This window comes from Lampetra planeri, chromosome 3 (assembly GCF_965212315.1).
Source record: "Lampetra planeri chromosome 3, kcLamPlan1.2.h2, whole genome shotgun sequence".
Lineage (NCBI taxonomy): Eukaryota > Metazoa > Chordata > Hyperoartia > Petromyzontiformes > Petromyzontidae > Lampetra > Lampetra planeri.
The window spans coordinates 24,108,541-24,124,365 of NC_136109.1; the positions used below are offsets into that span (position 1 = coordinate 24,108,541).

The 15,825-nt window shown below is 43.0% G+C and overlaps 1 protein-coding gene across 2 annotated transcripts; it reads left to right on the top strand.

The window, feature by feature from the left end:
* The first annotated feature begins 1,032 nt into the window (after positions 1-1,032).
* Positions 1,033-15,603, top strand: RNF115 (ring finger protein 115). Of its 2 annotated transcripts, none has more exons than XM_078624425.1 (10): positions 1,033-1,173; positions 4,645-4,706; positions 5,218-5,275; positions 7,151-7,416; positions 8,202-8,267; positions 8,472-8,541; positions 10,107-10,200; positions 10,817-10,932; positions 12,461-12,526; positions 13,419-15,603. In XM_078624425.1, the coding sequence occupies exons 1-10, from the start codon at positions 1,075-1,077 to the stop codon at positions 13,431-13,433; spliced, it is 912 nt and encodes a 303-aa protein (XP_078480551.1). In that variant the 5' UTR covers positions 1,033-1,074; the 3' UTR covers positions 13,434-15,603. The 2 variants fall into 2 exon arrangements, with proteins under 2 accessions (XP_078480551.1, XP_078480554.1); XM_078624428.1 differs by having other exon boundaries at positions 7,226-7,416.
* Positions 15,604-15,825: the final 222 nt, after the last annotated feature.

Here is a 15,825-nt window from a genome sequence, read left to right on the forward strand (position 1 = left end):
TTTAGGTAAAGTCACGTAGAAGGGAAATAATAAAATAATACAAACACTAAAAATTATCACGACGTTTCGACTGCAACACAAGACAATCATCATTAGGTGTGAAATCCACAGCAAGAAAATTTGAAAAAATTGTTTTTTCAAATTTACAAACATAAAACAATAAAAATTCTCACGACGTTTCGACTGCAACACAAGCAACCATCATCAGGTGTGAAATCCACAGCAAGAAAAATTCACACCTGATGATGATTGCTTGTCTTGTGTTGCAGTCGAAACGTCGTGAGAATTGTTTTTTATATTTTATTATTTCCCTTCTACGTGACTTTACCGAAAGAACCAAGAATATGAATCCCTGCAGTCACGAAAGCTTTAAATCAAATGTTTTACGTGTATACCATTCGTAAATGCCGTGTAACGTCTCGCCCCACACCTAAAGTCTGTCGACAAATGTACCAAAGTCGCCTTCGACAGCCATTTAGCTGGGGGATCCACTACGCCGCGTGACGTCATAAATGCGGCCTCACGCCGTTTTGAGACGAGGCTCAAAAGAAAGCTGTCTCTGGTGTGGACCAATCAGTTTCAAGGATAGTGCATTTATTATCAGAATGTGTTTTTTTTTATTGCATTCTGACCACAAGCATTGTGGTCAATGCAAGACATGATTCCTTGTAAAAAAATCAGTTTGGTGTTTTAACATCTTAACACCTGTTTTGTTGCCAAAAAAAAGTGGGAAAAACCTAATTATCATATTTTGGGCCTAGCAAAGGAGGTCCCACGTCTCCTTTTGTTTACCCCCTCCCACCCCAAACCTCCTCCCACCCCAAACCTCCTCCCACCCCAAACCTCCTCCCACCCCAAACCTCCTCCCACCCCAAACCTCCTCCCACCCCAAACCTCCTCCCACCCCAAACCTCCTCCCACCCCAAACCTCCTCCCACCCCAAACCCCCATCCCACCCCAAACCCCATCCCCCACCCCTAGGCAAAATGGCCGCCAATTGCGTCAGTCGCAGTGACGTCACGTCGGCCCCTTTATGACGCAATTCGGTGGGAGAGAGGGGGGTGGAGACCCGTGATGGCGGCGGCGGCGGCAGCGACGGCTGTCGAGGAGGAGGAGGAGGCGACTCGCTTCTTCTGCCACAGCTGCACCCGCGAGGTTCACCCCAAGCTGCCCGTGAGGAGAAACGCGCCGTCTCACGACCCTCACCCCCCTACACTTCTTCTCCTTGTTCATCGTAACCCGGGGGACAGCAGCTGCTGTGCTGCTGCGCCGATAATACAACGCCGAAGAGTCTGTTCCATGATGGCCGGCTCCGTGTTGGGGTTTGATTGTTGCTGTGTCTGTCTGTCTGGGTGTTGTTGTTGTCTCGTTTGGGGAGGGCGTCTTTCTTTATTTCTTTCGATAATGAAAGGAGAGCGAGAATGTTTACCTTAGTAAAACAAGGTTATTATATTCGATGTGAAAGATCGCGCGGGGGGGTAGGGGAGGTGGTTGAGGTTTGGTTGGTGATTGAGGAGGAGGAGGAGGAGGGGTGTTTGGGAAACCTTCATCTTATTTGTCTCGGTTGTGTTGATGTGTTTTGTTATTACAGTGGGTGGTGGTGGTGGTGGGGGGCTTCGAGCTGTGTGACTCCAATCCCCCCTCGTCTCCCGCGGAGTTGCTCTCTGCTGCGCTCCGTGCTGTTTGTTATCCCCGCCTCGTCTCGACCCTTTGAGATCGAACTAAAGAGTCGCCGCCTTCCATCCCAACACGGCCACTCGACTTCCTCGCCGAATTCCCCCCCCCCCCCCAAAGTCTGCCACCTCAGCCTCTCCGCACTCCGCGTAGCGTTTCTCAACATTCCTTACGCCCCGCTCAACAACGCATTCAATTGTCTCTCTCACACCACTACCGATTGGGGCTTCGCTTTCACGATATTAACTGGGTTATTATACAACAGGGGAGAGGAGTGGGAGGACCTGGATGTGTTTTTTTTTGTTTTAAAGAAAGTTATAAGTAGAGCAGTTATTTATTGTTGCGAACAGTAATCAAACACGATGATGCATCTCCTACAATCGTGTCCACACAATAACTGCTGCTCTACATATACCTTTATTTAAAAAAAAATAACCCCCATGTCCTACTCTTCACTGTCCCCTGTTGTACAACACCGTTGTTTAGTTATTAAATTATTAAAATGCTCAGAGGTCTCCCTCCGCACCGTCCTAATGGCTTCTCATCACAACGCCTCGCTCGATGTTGTTGTTGTTGTTGTACCCCCTTCTCCCACAGATGCTATCCCGACTTCCCCGGGTCCCACACCACACGATCGCCACGGACCCGAGATTCCTCTCCCAATTCCTCTCAATAATTGCCTTTCCTCAACCCCCCCCCCTCTATCTCGCAACCTCCTTCCCCTTTGCTTCCACCACTCTGCTCAATCGTGGTCTCCCTCCCTCCATGCGGTCACCCCTCATTACATACACCGGTATCTCCCATCTCTTCCTGCCACCCACAACTCTCAACACAAAATCCTTTCCTTCTCTCCTCATTTGGTAAATTTTAACCTCACTCGGATATTCTCAAATTCCAGTGGGATGTTGGCGAGGAACTGCCTTCTCGTCAAAAGACACAGAAGCAGATGGTTATTATAAGCAATCATTGCGTGGAATTTAGTTGTATGCTAAGGCTTATCACTGAACGCACTTGAAAACGCGGGTTAGCGAAGAGATGTGACCACAAGAATGTGTTTGGGACTAGCAGACGAGACGCACACACAAACATATCATTGTATAGATACACGTAAGGTTCACAGAAGGACTGATTTAGCAGCCACATGTGCGAGTGCGAGAATAGAGCAGGCCATTTACACAGGCGTAAGAATAAGAATTGAAAACGATGGTTGACATCTCAGCAATTGAAAAACCATTCTGTCTTCTTCGCCACATCCATGTAGCGACTGGCTACCACGCAACTTTCTGGGTTTTTTTTCTTGTATGTTGTCATTCCCATCAATATATAATCCTAAAAAAATCCCAAAAAGTTAGCATTTCCTGGCAGTGTATATTTAGTAATTACATTTTTTCTTTCTATATGAACATGGGTTTGTTTCTTGGCCATAGCCAATGTCAGTAGCAAATCATATCTGAACTAATCCAGGGTGCCCCTATCACCAAACCACAATTATCTATGTGGTGAAGTACGGTCAAACAACAACCCCCATGGCTGACATATCTTGGTGAAGCCTTCAGCAGAGGGTCGAGCAAGCACCTTTCACGTCCATTTGTATGGTGCAGTCGTTGAAGGTGGAACTTATTTCGGTTGGTAGTTGAACCAGCCCTTTGTGATTCCACAGTTGATAGAATGAGTTTCGATTTGTGGGAAGTCAGAAGAAGCTCTTATATGGATATTCTTGCCACTGCAATATTAATGTAAACATATGAGTACTGCCCATACAAATGTAATGCGAAACCACTCATTTACTGCTATAATGAGCCAATAATGTCTGTGTGTCCCACACGTGACGTCACTCCACGTCGGTCAGCCCCCCTCATTAATACTCATGAACAGATGACGTCCTCCACATGGACCCTTGCCCCTCATTAATAATCATGAGCGGGTGACGTTATTTCACATGTAGCACCCCCCACCATTAATATTAATTAGCGGGTGACGTCACTCCACATGGGGGGGCGAGGTGCCTCCTCTCCCCTCCTCAGCGTCAACTTACAACCCTCACTACAAAGGCAGAACCCTCACGTCACGCGATCTCCGTAACGCTATTGAGACATCAAAGTAAAAATGATGAACAAGGGATTATAACCTTAAAATGAAATAGGGCTGTGTCACCACGCCCTTCGAAATTGTACACGAATTGATGCAATGAATATCACGTCGCAGTCTGCTTTTCACTTGCAAGTTTCAGATGTACTGAAATACACCCGTCCTTGGACGGGCAAATGGCTAGTCTTTAATTTAAAACCCACAGTAAGGTTCTTAAAAGAGCAGTTGTACAGAAATGTTTGTGAAGCAATGACACCTTTTAGCCAAAATTTTACAAGCTTGTAATATTGGCAAATATATGCGTGACTAGATCACTGTGTTAACTGTTTTTCAGGAGTGTGTTTTTATTATCGACAAACATACACATAATATATAGACATGGTAAAGGTACAAGCTCATATAGTCTTTGGAAAATGTATAATAGTTGGCACTCATAGGGGCCTTTCAATTTAAAGCTTTCGTGACTGCAGGGATTCATCTTTTTGGTTCTTTCAATAAAGTCACATAGAAGAGAAATAATACAAATAAAACATGATAAAATAAAAATTATCACGACGTTTCGGCCACAACACAAGCAGCCGTCCTCAGGTGAAGAAACAGAGCTGTCGGAAAGACAGCGTCCCAATGACGGGGACGCTGTCTTTTCTGCTGCTACATAAAAAAAATCTGACTTAAGATGCCTACTGTTTGTGCATAAGTTTTGTCTCCCTGATTTGTATTACAAAATGAATTGTCAGGAACCTTGACACATATTGCGAAATTCATTACAGATGAGGCATACTTTGTAAATGTTGTAAATACAATAACTGCGTAAATCTCACATACATGCAATATTGTATGATAAAATGCAATTGTGTATCATAAGTGTTCTTTTTTTGACAGGAATATACCTGCCCACGTTGCGACTCTGGCTTCATTGAAGAGTTACCTGACCAGCAGCCGAGGTACATAGAATGGTTATCTTGTTTGTGTTGAGGTTTCAGAATCCTCACATGTTGTAATTTTGGTTAATGAAGAATAGATCTAATTCCGATTGAGACCATATGTCTTGGGAAAATGTAATCTTCTTCACGTTAATTTTCATCCATCTTAAAGTAATCTGTTGTGATGAACACTTGCCGCTGTGCATTTATCACGTGTCCCTGGCACAAATGCAGTGCAGTTACATGAGGTCATATAACATTTCATATTTTCTTTACTGTTTATTGGCACTATTTTGTTGTTGTGAATATTACCTTATTTTAAGAAATTTAGTTGTCGTGGAGTTAAGAGTGTAATTATAACTTTCTTTGGTTAGAACTAGTCGAAATATATATTCGATTAAAAGTTGTCATTGTGAATGTGGCCCGTGAAACAGTGTTTAGTACACGGAACTGATTAAAGCACAACAACGATGTTGCGTATAAACTGCTCGTCAGAACCTACGTTGACTCGTTTTTACACTCCGTTTCCTAGTGCCAGCGATGGCAGCTCCACCAACAGGAACCAGGATCCCTCAGCGCAGTTTTCAGAGGTAATTGTTTTGCGGAAAAGCACTCGGCGACACACCAAGTGGTAGGGATGGCCTGTTGATGTCTAATAGATTTAGCTACTTGTGTCTCCGTGAGGATGTATGTTGGGGACGTGCCAGCTCACTATAATACATTAAACAAAAATTCCACCCTCATTCGGAAAAAAAAAATATTTTAAATAATGACACTAAGATGTAACTAAAATTTCTACGTTGTTTTAAATAATTCATATACAACGCACAAAATATTATTACAATAGAGATGTATATTGATGTAGCGTCTTTCAGTGCCTCTGTCTCTTAAGGCATACTCCACAAGGTCACTAGTTTACAGTGTGCATTTTACTGCAGAAAAGCACAATCTGCTATAAACTGGGCATTGGAAATCTTGTGATCTCATGAATGTCAGTAAGCTTTTGCATACCAATATAGCCAAACTCTACAAATCTAAATTCAAAACGAGTTAAATTGAATATATATAACCTATTTATATCACTACGTTTACTTACGTCTCTAGCAGAAGTGACAATAAATAAATAAACAATGTTTTATACCTAAATAATATGCAAAAAAAATCACTTGAATTATCTTCTTAGTTCCACCTACAATTTACATAATAAATATAGTCCATTGGTTCATCATAGCAATGTATTATATAGTTTAATACATTGTAACCATAACACATGGCAATTCAATACTTGAGTGGAAAAAAGAGTACATTGCTTTAAAAAAAATTCCAAATTTTTGTATAAATTTTAGCACACCCAAAGGTGGCACATTGCACAATTAAAGAAGATCTCATTACAACAATTCAGAGAAGGCAAATTAATCTGGATTTGGCATATTTTCAGAGGTTAACGCTTGCTGCTGGAAGATTCAGAAGGCTAATGGGGGGGGAAAAAGAGGGAGAAAAATGAGGACGCTGCTCTGACTTCAAGAAAGGGACGGTGCATGCAACAACACTTTTCATTTGCAAGGCGCTAAATCACGCAAACCAAACATCTCGAAGAGGAAGAATTGGGTACGAAGCGGGGGAGAAAGGGAACACTTGGGAGGGTCGAAATTACTTTTAATTATAAAAATTTTTACTCCTGATTTGAAAACGCGAAGTGAGGAGGGAGAGCCAGAGGGGTAGGAATTCCAGAGGGGGGGCGGCAGTGACATCGCGACTGAAAGAGCGGCCACAAATCGTGGCCCAGGTCAGCCGTGGAATGCAGATGACGCCAGTCGGCCGAGCGAAGAGGGCGAGCGGGTTTGAAATTAAGAAGAAAGCACAAGATCAGACTTGATGAAGGGAACTTGAACCAACCTGCTCTTGGGGCAGATAACTCGGAAAGATGTATAATTACATTGGGAATATTGATTGTCTTTTAATTATGGCTAAGAATATATCTCTGGTTAATTAAATATATTATTTTGCCTGCAGAGGTTTTTTATTATGAAATAGTACACGATCATTTACAGCCCTTTGTCAGTACCCTGCTGGATGAGGATTTCCCCACGCGTTGCGGGTTGAGGGGGTTATTTGACTATACTTCACCACCTGCTGTCAGTACGGTTGATGAAAGCAGGGCGCATAGATGTGGGAGCATAAGAATAGAGTGCAACAATTATTTTCACCGCCTACAATGTAACGCCACAGCCTGTAACGCCTGTTATCTGTGGCAGTCAATCATCCACACACTCTGCAGCCTCAGCCCTGCTCAGCTTGACAAGATCAGGAAAATTCCGGATTATTTGGTCATAGGCTGTGAATTAGTCATAGTGCTATATTTCCTAACAAGAGTGAACAAAAGAGGGTGTAGTTCGTTTGCCCAGCTCTACCCAGCCACATGTGCCCCCCACTCACGGCGAGCAACGTTTGTCCTCTGCCGCAAGCTGTGGGGGCGCATGGTGATGACGTGGTTTGCCGATGGCGACGAGGACAGGGTGCCCAACCGCATGCACCCGCAGAGGCCCGGCTCTTCTTCATCGTCGCTGCCCGTGGCTGAGAGCTTGCGGGGAGATCCTGAGCGAGACCGCGAGCGTGAGCGCGACCGCGATCGAGACCGAGAGAGCCAGGCCAGGGACCGACGCTACCGCTTGCCGCGCACCCGGCACAGCTTCCGGCGTCACCGTGTGGAGCGCTCGCCTGCCATCGAGGGGTGAGCTCATCGCCCCCCTCTCGCCATGTCGCTGCTGAAAGGAACCTCACGGAGGCATTCACCCTGTTTAAAAACGCAATGTACTATAGGTGGGCCTGGTGGCTCACAAGTGCAAAGGCCTGAGGTGACACCAATGAGATTCTGTATTTGAATCTGAGTGTAATCGACCTGTGATATAAACTGCGTTGTCAAGTGTAGAGAGTTTGTGGTCCCAGACCAGTCCCCAATGACTGTAGACAAAAACCGTCAAATTTGGTTCTGCACTGCATTTTGTGAAATTAAAACTATGAGAATTGGAATTGCGACAAACATTACACTCTGTCGGAATGCAGTAGGAAAGTTATGCCCTCTATTGTATTAACCAGAGGTTACTTGAAGGGATCTTTGAGACAGTTCTGCGATGTCCATTTCCCTGAGCCACTCTAATGCGAAGGGTTGCGCTGCTGTGTGAGAGACCCAAATGGATTTATTTCGTCTCATATGATGCTGGTAGCACAGTTTTGATACACTTTAAATAAAACATAACAATAACATAGTCCATCCTATGTTTACCTCATTTCAGCCAATTATGGATTATTATATGGACTGATGGACAGATAGCTCATAATTGTTTATTTCTAGTGATTATCTGATTGAATTTACAGACGGCTCTTTATGGAGCATTGTGGTTTAATTGGAGATGTGCTAACAAGCAGACTAATTGCTGCACCACCATAATGATGTGTGAATGTGCGTGGGTTTTGTATTGTTTAATTTTTACAATTGGCGTGTTGTATTCCCTGTAGGATTATCCAGCAGATGCTCGGTGGACTCTGGGGCCCTGCACGATCACCTTTCCCTCCGTTCACTCTGTAAGGAAATTGCTGCGGCGTGAATGCAGCAAAGAGAAAACAACCCATTCAAAGAAAAGCCACGCTTGCATTTCATGCAGCAGTTAAATTTGAAACTGTGGATTATATATGCGTATACCATACAGGTAAAGACTATGGCATGTGTTGTTTGACAGGAATGTGATGATTAAATAAACCTGTGTTTTTGTCTTCCCTGTTTGTTAGTGATGTGTTACACAGTAGCCCCGCTGATTACGTGTGGGGAGCTGGAGGTCTGGACGCCATCATTACGCAAGTGTGTTACTGCCGTACAGAGTTTCGCATCTCCTATAATTTGTAATACCATTGCCAAGATTGGGTCTTGGCACATCTGGTTAAACGATACATCTTGCGCAGCATTTTTAAACACGGGGCATAAAGGACGTCCCTTACCTCCGTCCGTGGATTACCATTTTCCCCGTTATGGAATTGCCTTGCACAGCATTTTTAAATGCCTGGGTATGAAGGTCGTTTCCTTAGGGATTGATGCCGACCGTGAATTTAAGCGTGCATCGCGTATAATGAACTGCAATTCTCACGTACAACTGTAGATGGCAGTGCATCCATACATGTCGAGCATATTTTTTGTCGATTCATGTGTATGCCTAAATGCTTATATGCATGTTAAGTGTTACACTGATTTTGGGGAGTGGTAACACAGTTATTGGTGCACTGCTGCACGAACCCGACAGACAACCTGAGTTAAACTCCTGACCACAGCTAAATTCTGTGGCGACTATTTTAACAACCTGGGTCTTCTCTAGGTTGATTTGTCTTCAGAGGTAAACTTGGTAAGATGTGTCAACATCAGTCCTAGGGAGACGAAGGTCGTTGGGCATGGTTCCGGCCACACCACTACCTCGTGTGGCTTGGCCATAATTATTTCAATTCACCCAACAGTCTGTATGACTATAGGGGGAACTTTGTTTTGTTTGGCGATGATGTGGGCTATTTGGCATGTTTAATAAATTCATGAACAAGTCGCAGAGCTTAGTTTAGCAACTTAAGAGAACTGGATTCAGATTTTGAAGATCGACATCCAAACAGTCAAGTAACTTTGCACATTCAATTAAACTTGGAACAATGATAGTGTGTGAGTGCCTACCAAATGTTTGCAGATCTAACAGAGGTGCTTGCCAATCTCAGGGGCAGTTTAGGAGGAAAAAGCTGTGGTTTTAACAGCTCTAATAATGATAAAAACAAAAGTTCAGTAATAATTAAGTATTCGGAGGTTGCAGCCATCTTGCCAGTAACATCTGGAAACACAGCAGTGTTTGTGCAACAAGTCGGACTGCTGACGAAACTCGGAAGGTCAAATCAGTCCAGCGTTTACTTGCTTAAATTCTGCATGATAACAATATGGTCTGAAAGGCCTTGAGACAAAGTGTACTCAACTATTAGGTGGGACTAACAGAAGCCCGTTCATTTTAATATGACGCAAGTGCAAATAGACTTTGAAAGAGTGTAAGAGATACAAAGAATATGCTGGTACAGCAAAACATCTTTAAAACTTGCACAATTATGCGTGGCCAAATGTATAAACATATTTGCATGAGGAAATTGCTTGGTTTAAGATAGCACGCTCTGCTCTTAAAACCACCTCTGTTAAATGCTTACAAGTGAATTTCATGAGCCTCACGTTGGTCAACATGCAGGCAACCAATTTTCCACTCAAGTTAATTATTAACCAACATTCGACACCAAGTACGCAGCCCCCCCCCCCACTAAGCCAAAGCGACCATATGTGGCATTGGATATTCTGAGCTGTGTCATTGGCGGTTGTGTTAATTCTGGATTTGTGCACATTTCCTCCCTGCCCAGCTGCTGGGACAGTTGGACAACACGGGACCCCCTCCGGCTGACAAGGAGAAGATCTCATCCCTCCCGCGGATCACGATCGCGCAGGAACACCTCAGTAATGTGTTTAAAAAATGACTCATCTGCTCCATCTGTAAACGCTAACAGCTCCCAGTGCCTGTGAGCCCTAGGATTTGAAAACACTGTTGGCCAGAGTATATACACTGTACATATTTTTTTGTTAAATGTTACAGAAACATAATTTATCTAATGTATTGTAATGCTCAGTATTGCTGCAAATTAGAGGGCCTCCACAATAAAATTGTGACCTCCTTACGCATATGTACGGCTCTGTAAATGATTTGGCAGTTCACACTTGGGTGTGTAATGCTGGTGAGCTGCTATGAGGGTGAAATACATTTGACTCTTATTCAGCAGACTGGCAATGTCTTCTGGAATGCCTCTTAAAGCATTGTGCTATATTTACCAGTGAGTAAAACTTGTCTTTTATTAATCGTTTCCCACCTTTCCGGCGTCGCATTAGCATTAATTGTTCACGCTGAAGTATAATGCTCTGTCTCCCGATCCTTGTACGTAGGATTTTGCGGGCGCTAAATAGGCCATATTTGTACATGTGGGAAACTGCACTCAAGGCGTTAATTTTGCCTTTAAAAGTGACAACTCTTGTCATGCAAAAGGGTTGATTGTCGTGGCATGCATCCCCTTGCATTCAGACTGCAGCATGGAGTGTGCAGTTTGCAAAGAAGACTACAGCGTAGGCGAGAGTGTGCGTCAACTCCCCTGCCTTCACCTCTTCCACAGCAACTGCATCGTGCCTTGGCTGGAAATGGTGAGAATGTTTGACTAAGCTATAAACTATAAAAAAAAACAAGAATTTCACAAGGTATGACCCACTGAGCTACTTAGCTTTTTTTCAGAAGTGACCTGCGTCACAAATGAGAGCTCAACGAAGTGGCTTATTATTTGGGAATTTATAGCTGCCCAATTATCGAAACGTATGTTTGTAAATGTGGAAGGGAACAAACCGGAGGACCCGGAGGAAAATCTACGCGACCACGGGGAGAACATGCAAACTCCAAATATACAACAAGTGTCAGGGTCGGGATCGAACCCACGACCGTATGTATACCAGGCGAGGTCGTTAACATTTCGCCACCGTTGCGCCGAAGAGCGTCTGCTCATTCTGGTGAGCAGCGCTCACCCGTACCCGTTACGGTGTTCGCGCATCAAGTTGTGATCATGGCTTGAGGGCAAATAGGTTCCTCCTTGTCAGATGGGATTCGTGTGTTTTGTTTTTATTAGTTAATCTAGACATACATTTTTTATTGTATGTTACCGTTTGCTATCTCACAGTGTCTAGTAGAGCTTAGTATTAAGACGCTGTACATCTAAATGATTCTTGCCATTGATATGTTCACATGCCTCCCACGAGATCTGCTTCTTCACACTTTTGTTAGAGGAAGGTCACGGTGATGACATTGCCTTGCTGGCGGGAGACAGGCAACGAGGTTGGATTGGCTGAGCACTTCGTGTAAAAATCGACCCACGTTGGATGCTTCCATAGGCTGGCTGACAAATATCACGTCGGATATTATTTAAATCCCACTGGGATGTCATTACACTTTATCTGTTCCCTGGCTTGTAAATAAGAATTACACTTCTGACTATTTGCCTTTAAATGGCTTGTGTTTACAGCCATATTATAGTTGAAGACTGGCCAAAGTTTCAAAGTCACAGTTGAGTTTTTAATCTTTTTGATGGCTCAGCTGGGTGAGCAGCGTTGCAGCTTTCCAGCATCATCGGCTCGGCAAGCTTTTGCGCCGTCTGTGTTTTGAGACTGAGCTATGCAGTAATTCCCCTAATGGAATTGCGTACGCAACCATGTATGAAATGCAATTTGTCAGTGATTTCATACACGTCTTTTAGAGGGTGTTATAATGTTCATTCATTATTTTAAAATACTGAGCTCAGACAGCTCTTTACTCTATCGTTTTTGTGCTCACCACTCATTCATTTTGCACTTCTCAACTATTTGATTATTGCAGCTGCCTTCTGAAAGGAATTAACACAGCTCTACTGTGAAGTGGCTATTGAAAAAACTTGTAACATTTCCGCAAGAGTAATTGATTTGATGTCCTTGTCAGCTCAAATTCAAAGCGTGCAAGTTACCCATCACAAAAGAGTCATTTTGTATTTATTTCCAAGCACGGATGCCTGTGATTCATTTAAGTCAATGGCCTGTCACCTGGTTAAGTGATATTTAATATTCTGTTGCTTGAGTAATTAAAGACCATCAATTAAGTGAACTGACATGAACAATTTTGACTGAAAATGCATGTGTGTGGTGTCTTGCCCAGCATGACAGCTGCCCCGTGTGCAGGAAAGGCTTGAACTCTGAACTGGACAGCACCGACAGCAGCCAGGTGTGACCCCTTCCCTCCGCCTCGTCAGTCGCTTCTACGACCAGCTCTTGCTCTGGCACCACACTCTTCCCTCAAATCCTGGGGTCAAACGCTCTGCCACCCTCAAAAGCTGGGGCCAGCAGGAGGACAGTAGGGACCCGCAGCGCCGCCAACGCACCGACGGCCGACGGGAAGCGAGCCCCTGCTGTTGAGTGTTTGGTGCCATTGCATGTTTCGGCTCGCTCATCATAATGCCGTCGTGAGCTGTCGTGACTCGTCACCAAAGGTGCTAGATCTGGCCTGTGGTTCCTTTTGCTTCCCACGTTGCTGCTACATTTCCCGTTGCGGCCTGCGATGAACTGATGAAGGGAAGGTGTGTTGCAAGGGTTATCAGGCTGAAAGATGTGTTAAGTTTTGCCGCGGAGGGTTTTGTATTTGTACGTTTGTAAGACATGCAAATTACATCAATGTGTTGGAACAAGTTCTTGATATAAACTGCGGTAGCTGTTTTTTTTTTCACTTGTTACATTTAAGTGGTTACACGATTTTAACTGATGCATGTGTATGGTGTTGCAGAATGTTCACAGTTTCCATTGATACTCAAGGGAAAGTTCAAGAATATTAATACAACATGGTACAGCGATAAGGACACCAAGTTTTATTTGGAAGTTGACACCATACATTTCATCTCGTGGCCTGTAAACGGTGGTCAGTGCGTGATATGCAACGGCACACATTTATATTCGCTTTTATGTGAACTCTGTAGAAATGGAAACAAAGTTAACATCTGCGTGTGTGTTTAACAGTTTGTATTTATCTCTACATCTGCTGTTGTGATGCTGTATAATGTATGTAAATGGATCCTAAATTTCCCATACCCCCTTGTGTGCACTTGGCTTGTTATCGTTTTTAGATGGAGCTTATGTAGTGTGGCAGTGGTGAGTGCTTCAGAGAAGACCATTCCTTTCCTACAAATCCAAAACGTCAGCGTTCCCTTGTGTTACTGGAGACCTACATCGGGCTGAGCACATCCAGAAACAATCCTGTGACATAGTAAACAGTGGACAGCATTTAAGCTGGTTGTCATCTGTACAAAATACATACTTTTTTTTTTACTTTTAAATAGCGCTGTAGAGGTTGGAGGTGTCGTGCAGGTTGCGACAGCAAAGCATGTTTATTTGGGAACATTTCCCACTTTGTGGCGCACTAGGGATAGACAATTTTACTATCACAATTTTCCCTCTGATTTTCACTTTTTGGAACTGCACCAAGGAACCTTCAACTTACATTTTTTTTTGTACTCCATTTTTTGGTTCGAAAGTAGAAGATCCAACCAATAAAAACAAACAGGCCTTGTAGATATGTCCCTTGAATGTGCCCCGGGTTGTCCGACACCATTGAAGCTTTGTTTAAGAAAATAAATGAAACGTTATGGTCGGGTGCAATTTATTGACATCGCTCTGGCATCAGTCCCGTTATTTTTGCAGTGATATAACAGGATGCCTGATTATAAATTTAAAGTATTTTTTTCCTCATTAATACATTGTCCATCCATTGTTGGAGAGCACAGAACACAGCCTTGGGGTGTATCTACAAGGTTTCATTTTCCATTAATAGAAAACACTCAATTAGTAGTAATGTCGATGTATATATAAAGTACACACACACATTGCGTCGGCTGTGATAAATGCAAGTAACCGGCGATTCACAGAGAAACCTCAATCACTGCAAGTGCTTCGAGGGGGACATCTCTCACCCCACCATGATTTGCCAACTTGTGTTTTTTTAATCTCAACTTTGCATTCAGCGTTTTCTCTCTCTCTCTCAAGATGTACTGTACATACTGTAAGGGTGTGTTGTATGTCGCCAATGTGATTTGTCTGCCACCGTTGTGCAAAATCCTGTGTGGGGTTTTTTTTGTTGTTGTGGAGAGTGCCCGCGCGCGTTAACAGTGCTATCAGAAGGCCCCCGCTCGTATCGGTTTATTGTAAATCGTGCAATAACTGACTTCTACTGTCGTTATACCCCCCCCCCCTTTTGCTAGTTTTGCGTTGGTGAGATTGTTACTATGCTAAGATGTTTCGATTGAGGAACTTAATGGAAATATATCGGGGTAAGATTTTCAGCAGGTGGGCGCAGTTCCGTCTTGTCACTCGAATCGATTTAATGTTATTCTTTTACAGCAGCATTTAACTAAAAGTGCACGAAATACGCCGTAAAAATGTGCCGTGTTGGAAAGTGCCAGGGTATTGCTTTCTCCCGGGGAGATTCGTTGCTGCTGAAAGTTAAGAGTACCCATTTCACCTGTGATGTCTCTGGAAGCTCTAAATGAGTGCCGTGGTCAATATAAGGAGCAAAATTAATGATAAACAAATTGGACTGTTGGCCCTTTAGCCATTGAGCCATCAGTGTTTAATCTTTTCATCACCAAATACACCGTGATCTTACATTTATCTTTTTCTGTGTCGGTATAATTTCCCAACAGTGTTCACCGATTAGGAAAAAAATTACTCGTGCAGCTATTTACATGTTGCACAAGCTGGAAGAAATCTTTTACCTCGTCATGAACTAATGATCCCGTTTTAAACTTGGTAAATGTATGGTCATGAGCTAAAGTTGTGGATCCTTTTACACTGAATAAAGGTCATTGCCTGAAACACTTAATTTCTAGTTGGTGGTGAAAGTTCATGACGGTGGTGAACATTTTCCCCAGCCGTTGCTCTTACACTCCTGCCGTCCAAGAAATTATACTTCAAATTGTAAGGTAGTGCTGTATTGTGGTGTACCTTATTTTGAAATGTTGCACACATGAGAGTTGGGTCACGAGTATTTATTGTGACACCGTACCCACTTGAGACAATACAAGTCAAAGGCTTTCATACAAAGTTAAGCATTAAAAAAAACTATATTTACAGTCGAATATGTACATACATTGCACACAACATTTAATAGTGATTTTTAGCGGACGTGCACATTTCTGGAAGATTGTTTTGTAATATTGGTAACCCGCTGTAAAGTCTGTAACACCATTAATTTGTTGTAAACTGTTATACAAAAAGCGTAAAAAATAAAAACTAGAATATCACATACAAAATAAATACATTTATCCTTTACTTTTATTACACTTTATAATTTTTCATAAGCACAAGCGAATTTGCTTTACACTTGAAATTAAAACATTGGTAATATGGTGCATTCTGTTTAAAAGTACCAAACATTGCATTTATATTAAAGTTATCGTGTAAAGTTATGTTTTAACTGTTTAATGACGAAATGGTTATTGTAATAGCTAAATTGGAATTTTTGTTGCACAAACGGAT

Coding starts and splice junctions, on each gene's coding strand:
- RNF115 (XM_078624425.1), top strand. CDS start 1,075: ATGGCGGCGGCGGCGGCAGCGACGGCTGTCGAGGAGGAGGAGGAGGCG. Junction 8,268..8,471: donor CCTTTCCCTCCGTTCACTCT/GTAAGGAAATTG, acceptor CCTGTTTGTTAG/TGATGTGTTACACAGTAGCC. Junction 8,542..10,106: donor TGGACGCCATCATTACGCAA/GTGTGTTACTGC, acceptor CTCCCTGCCCAG/CTGCTGGGACAGTTGGACAA.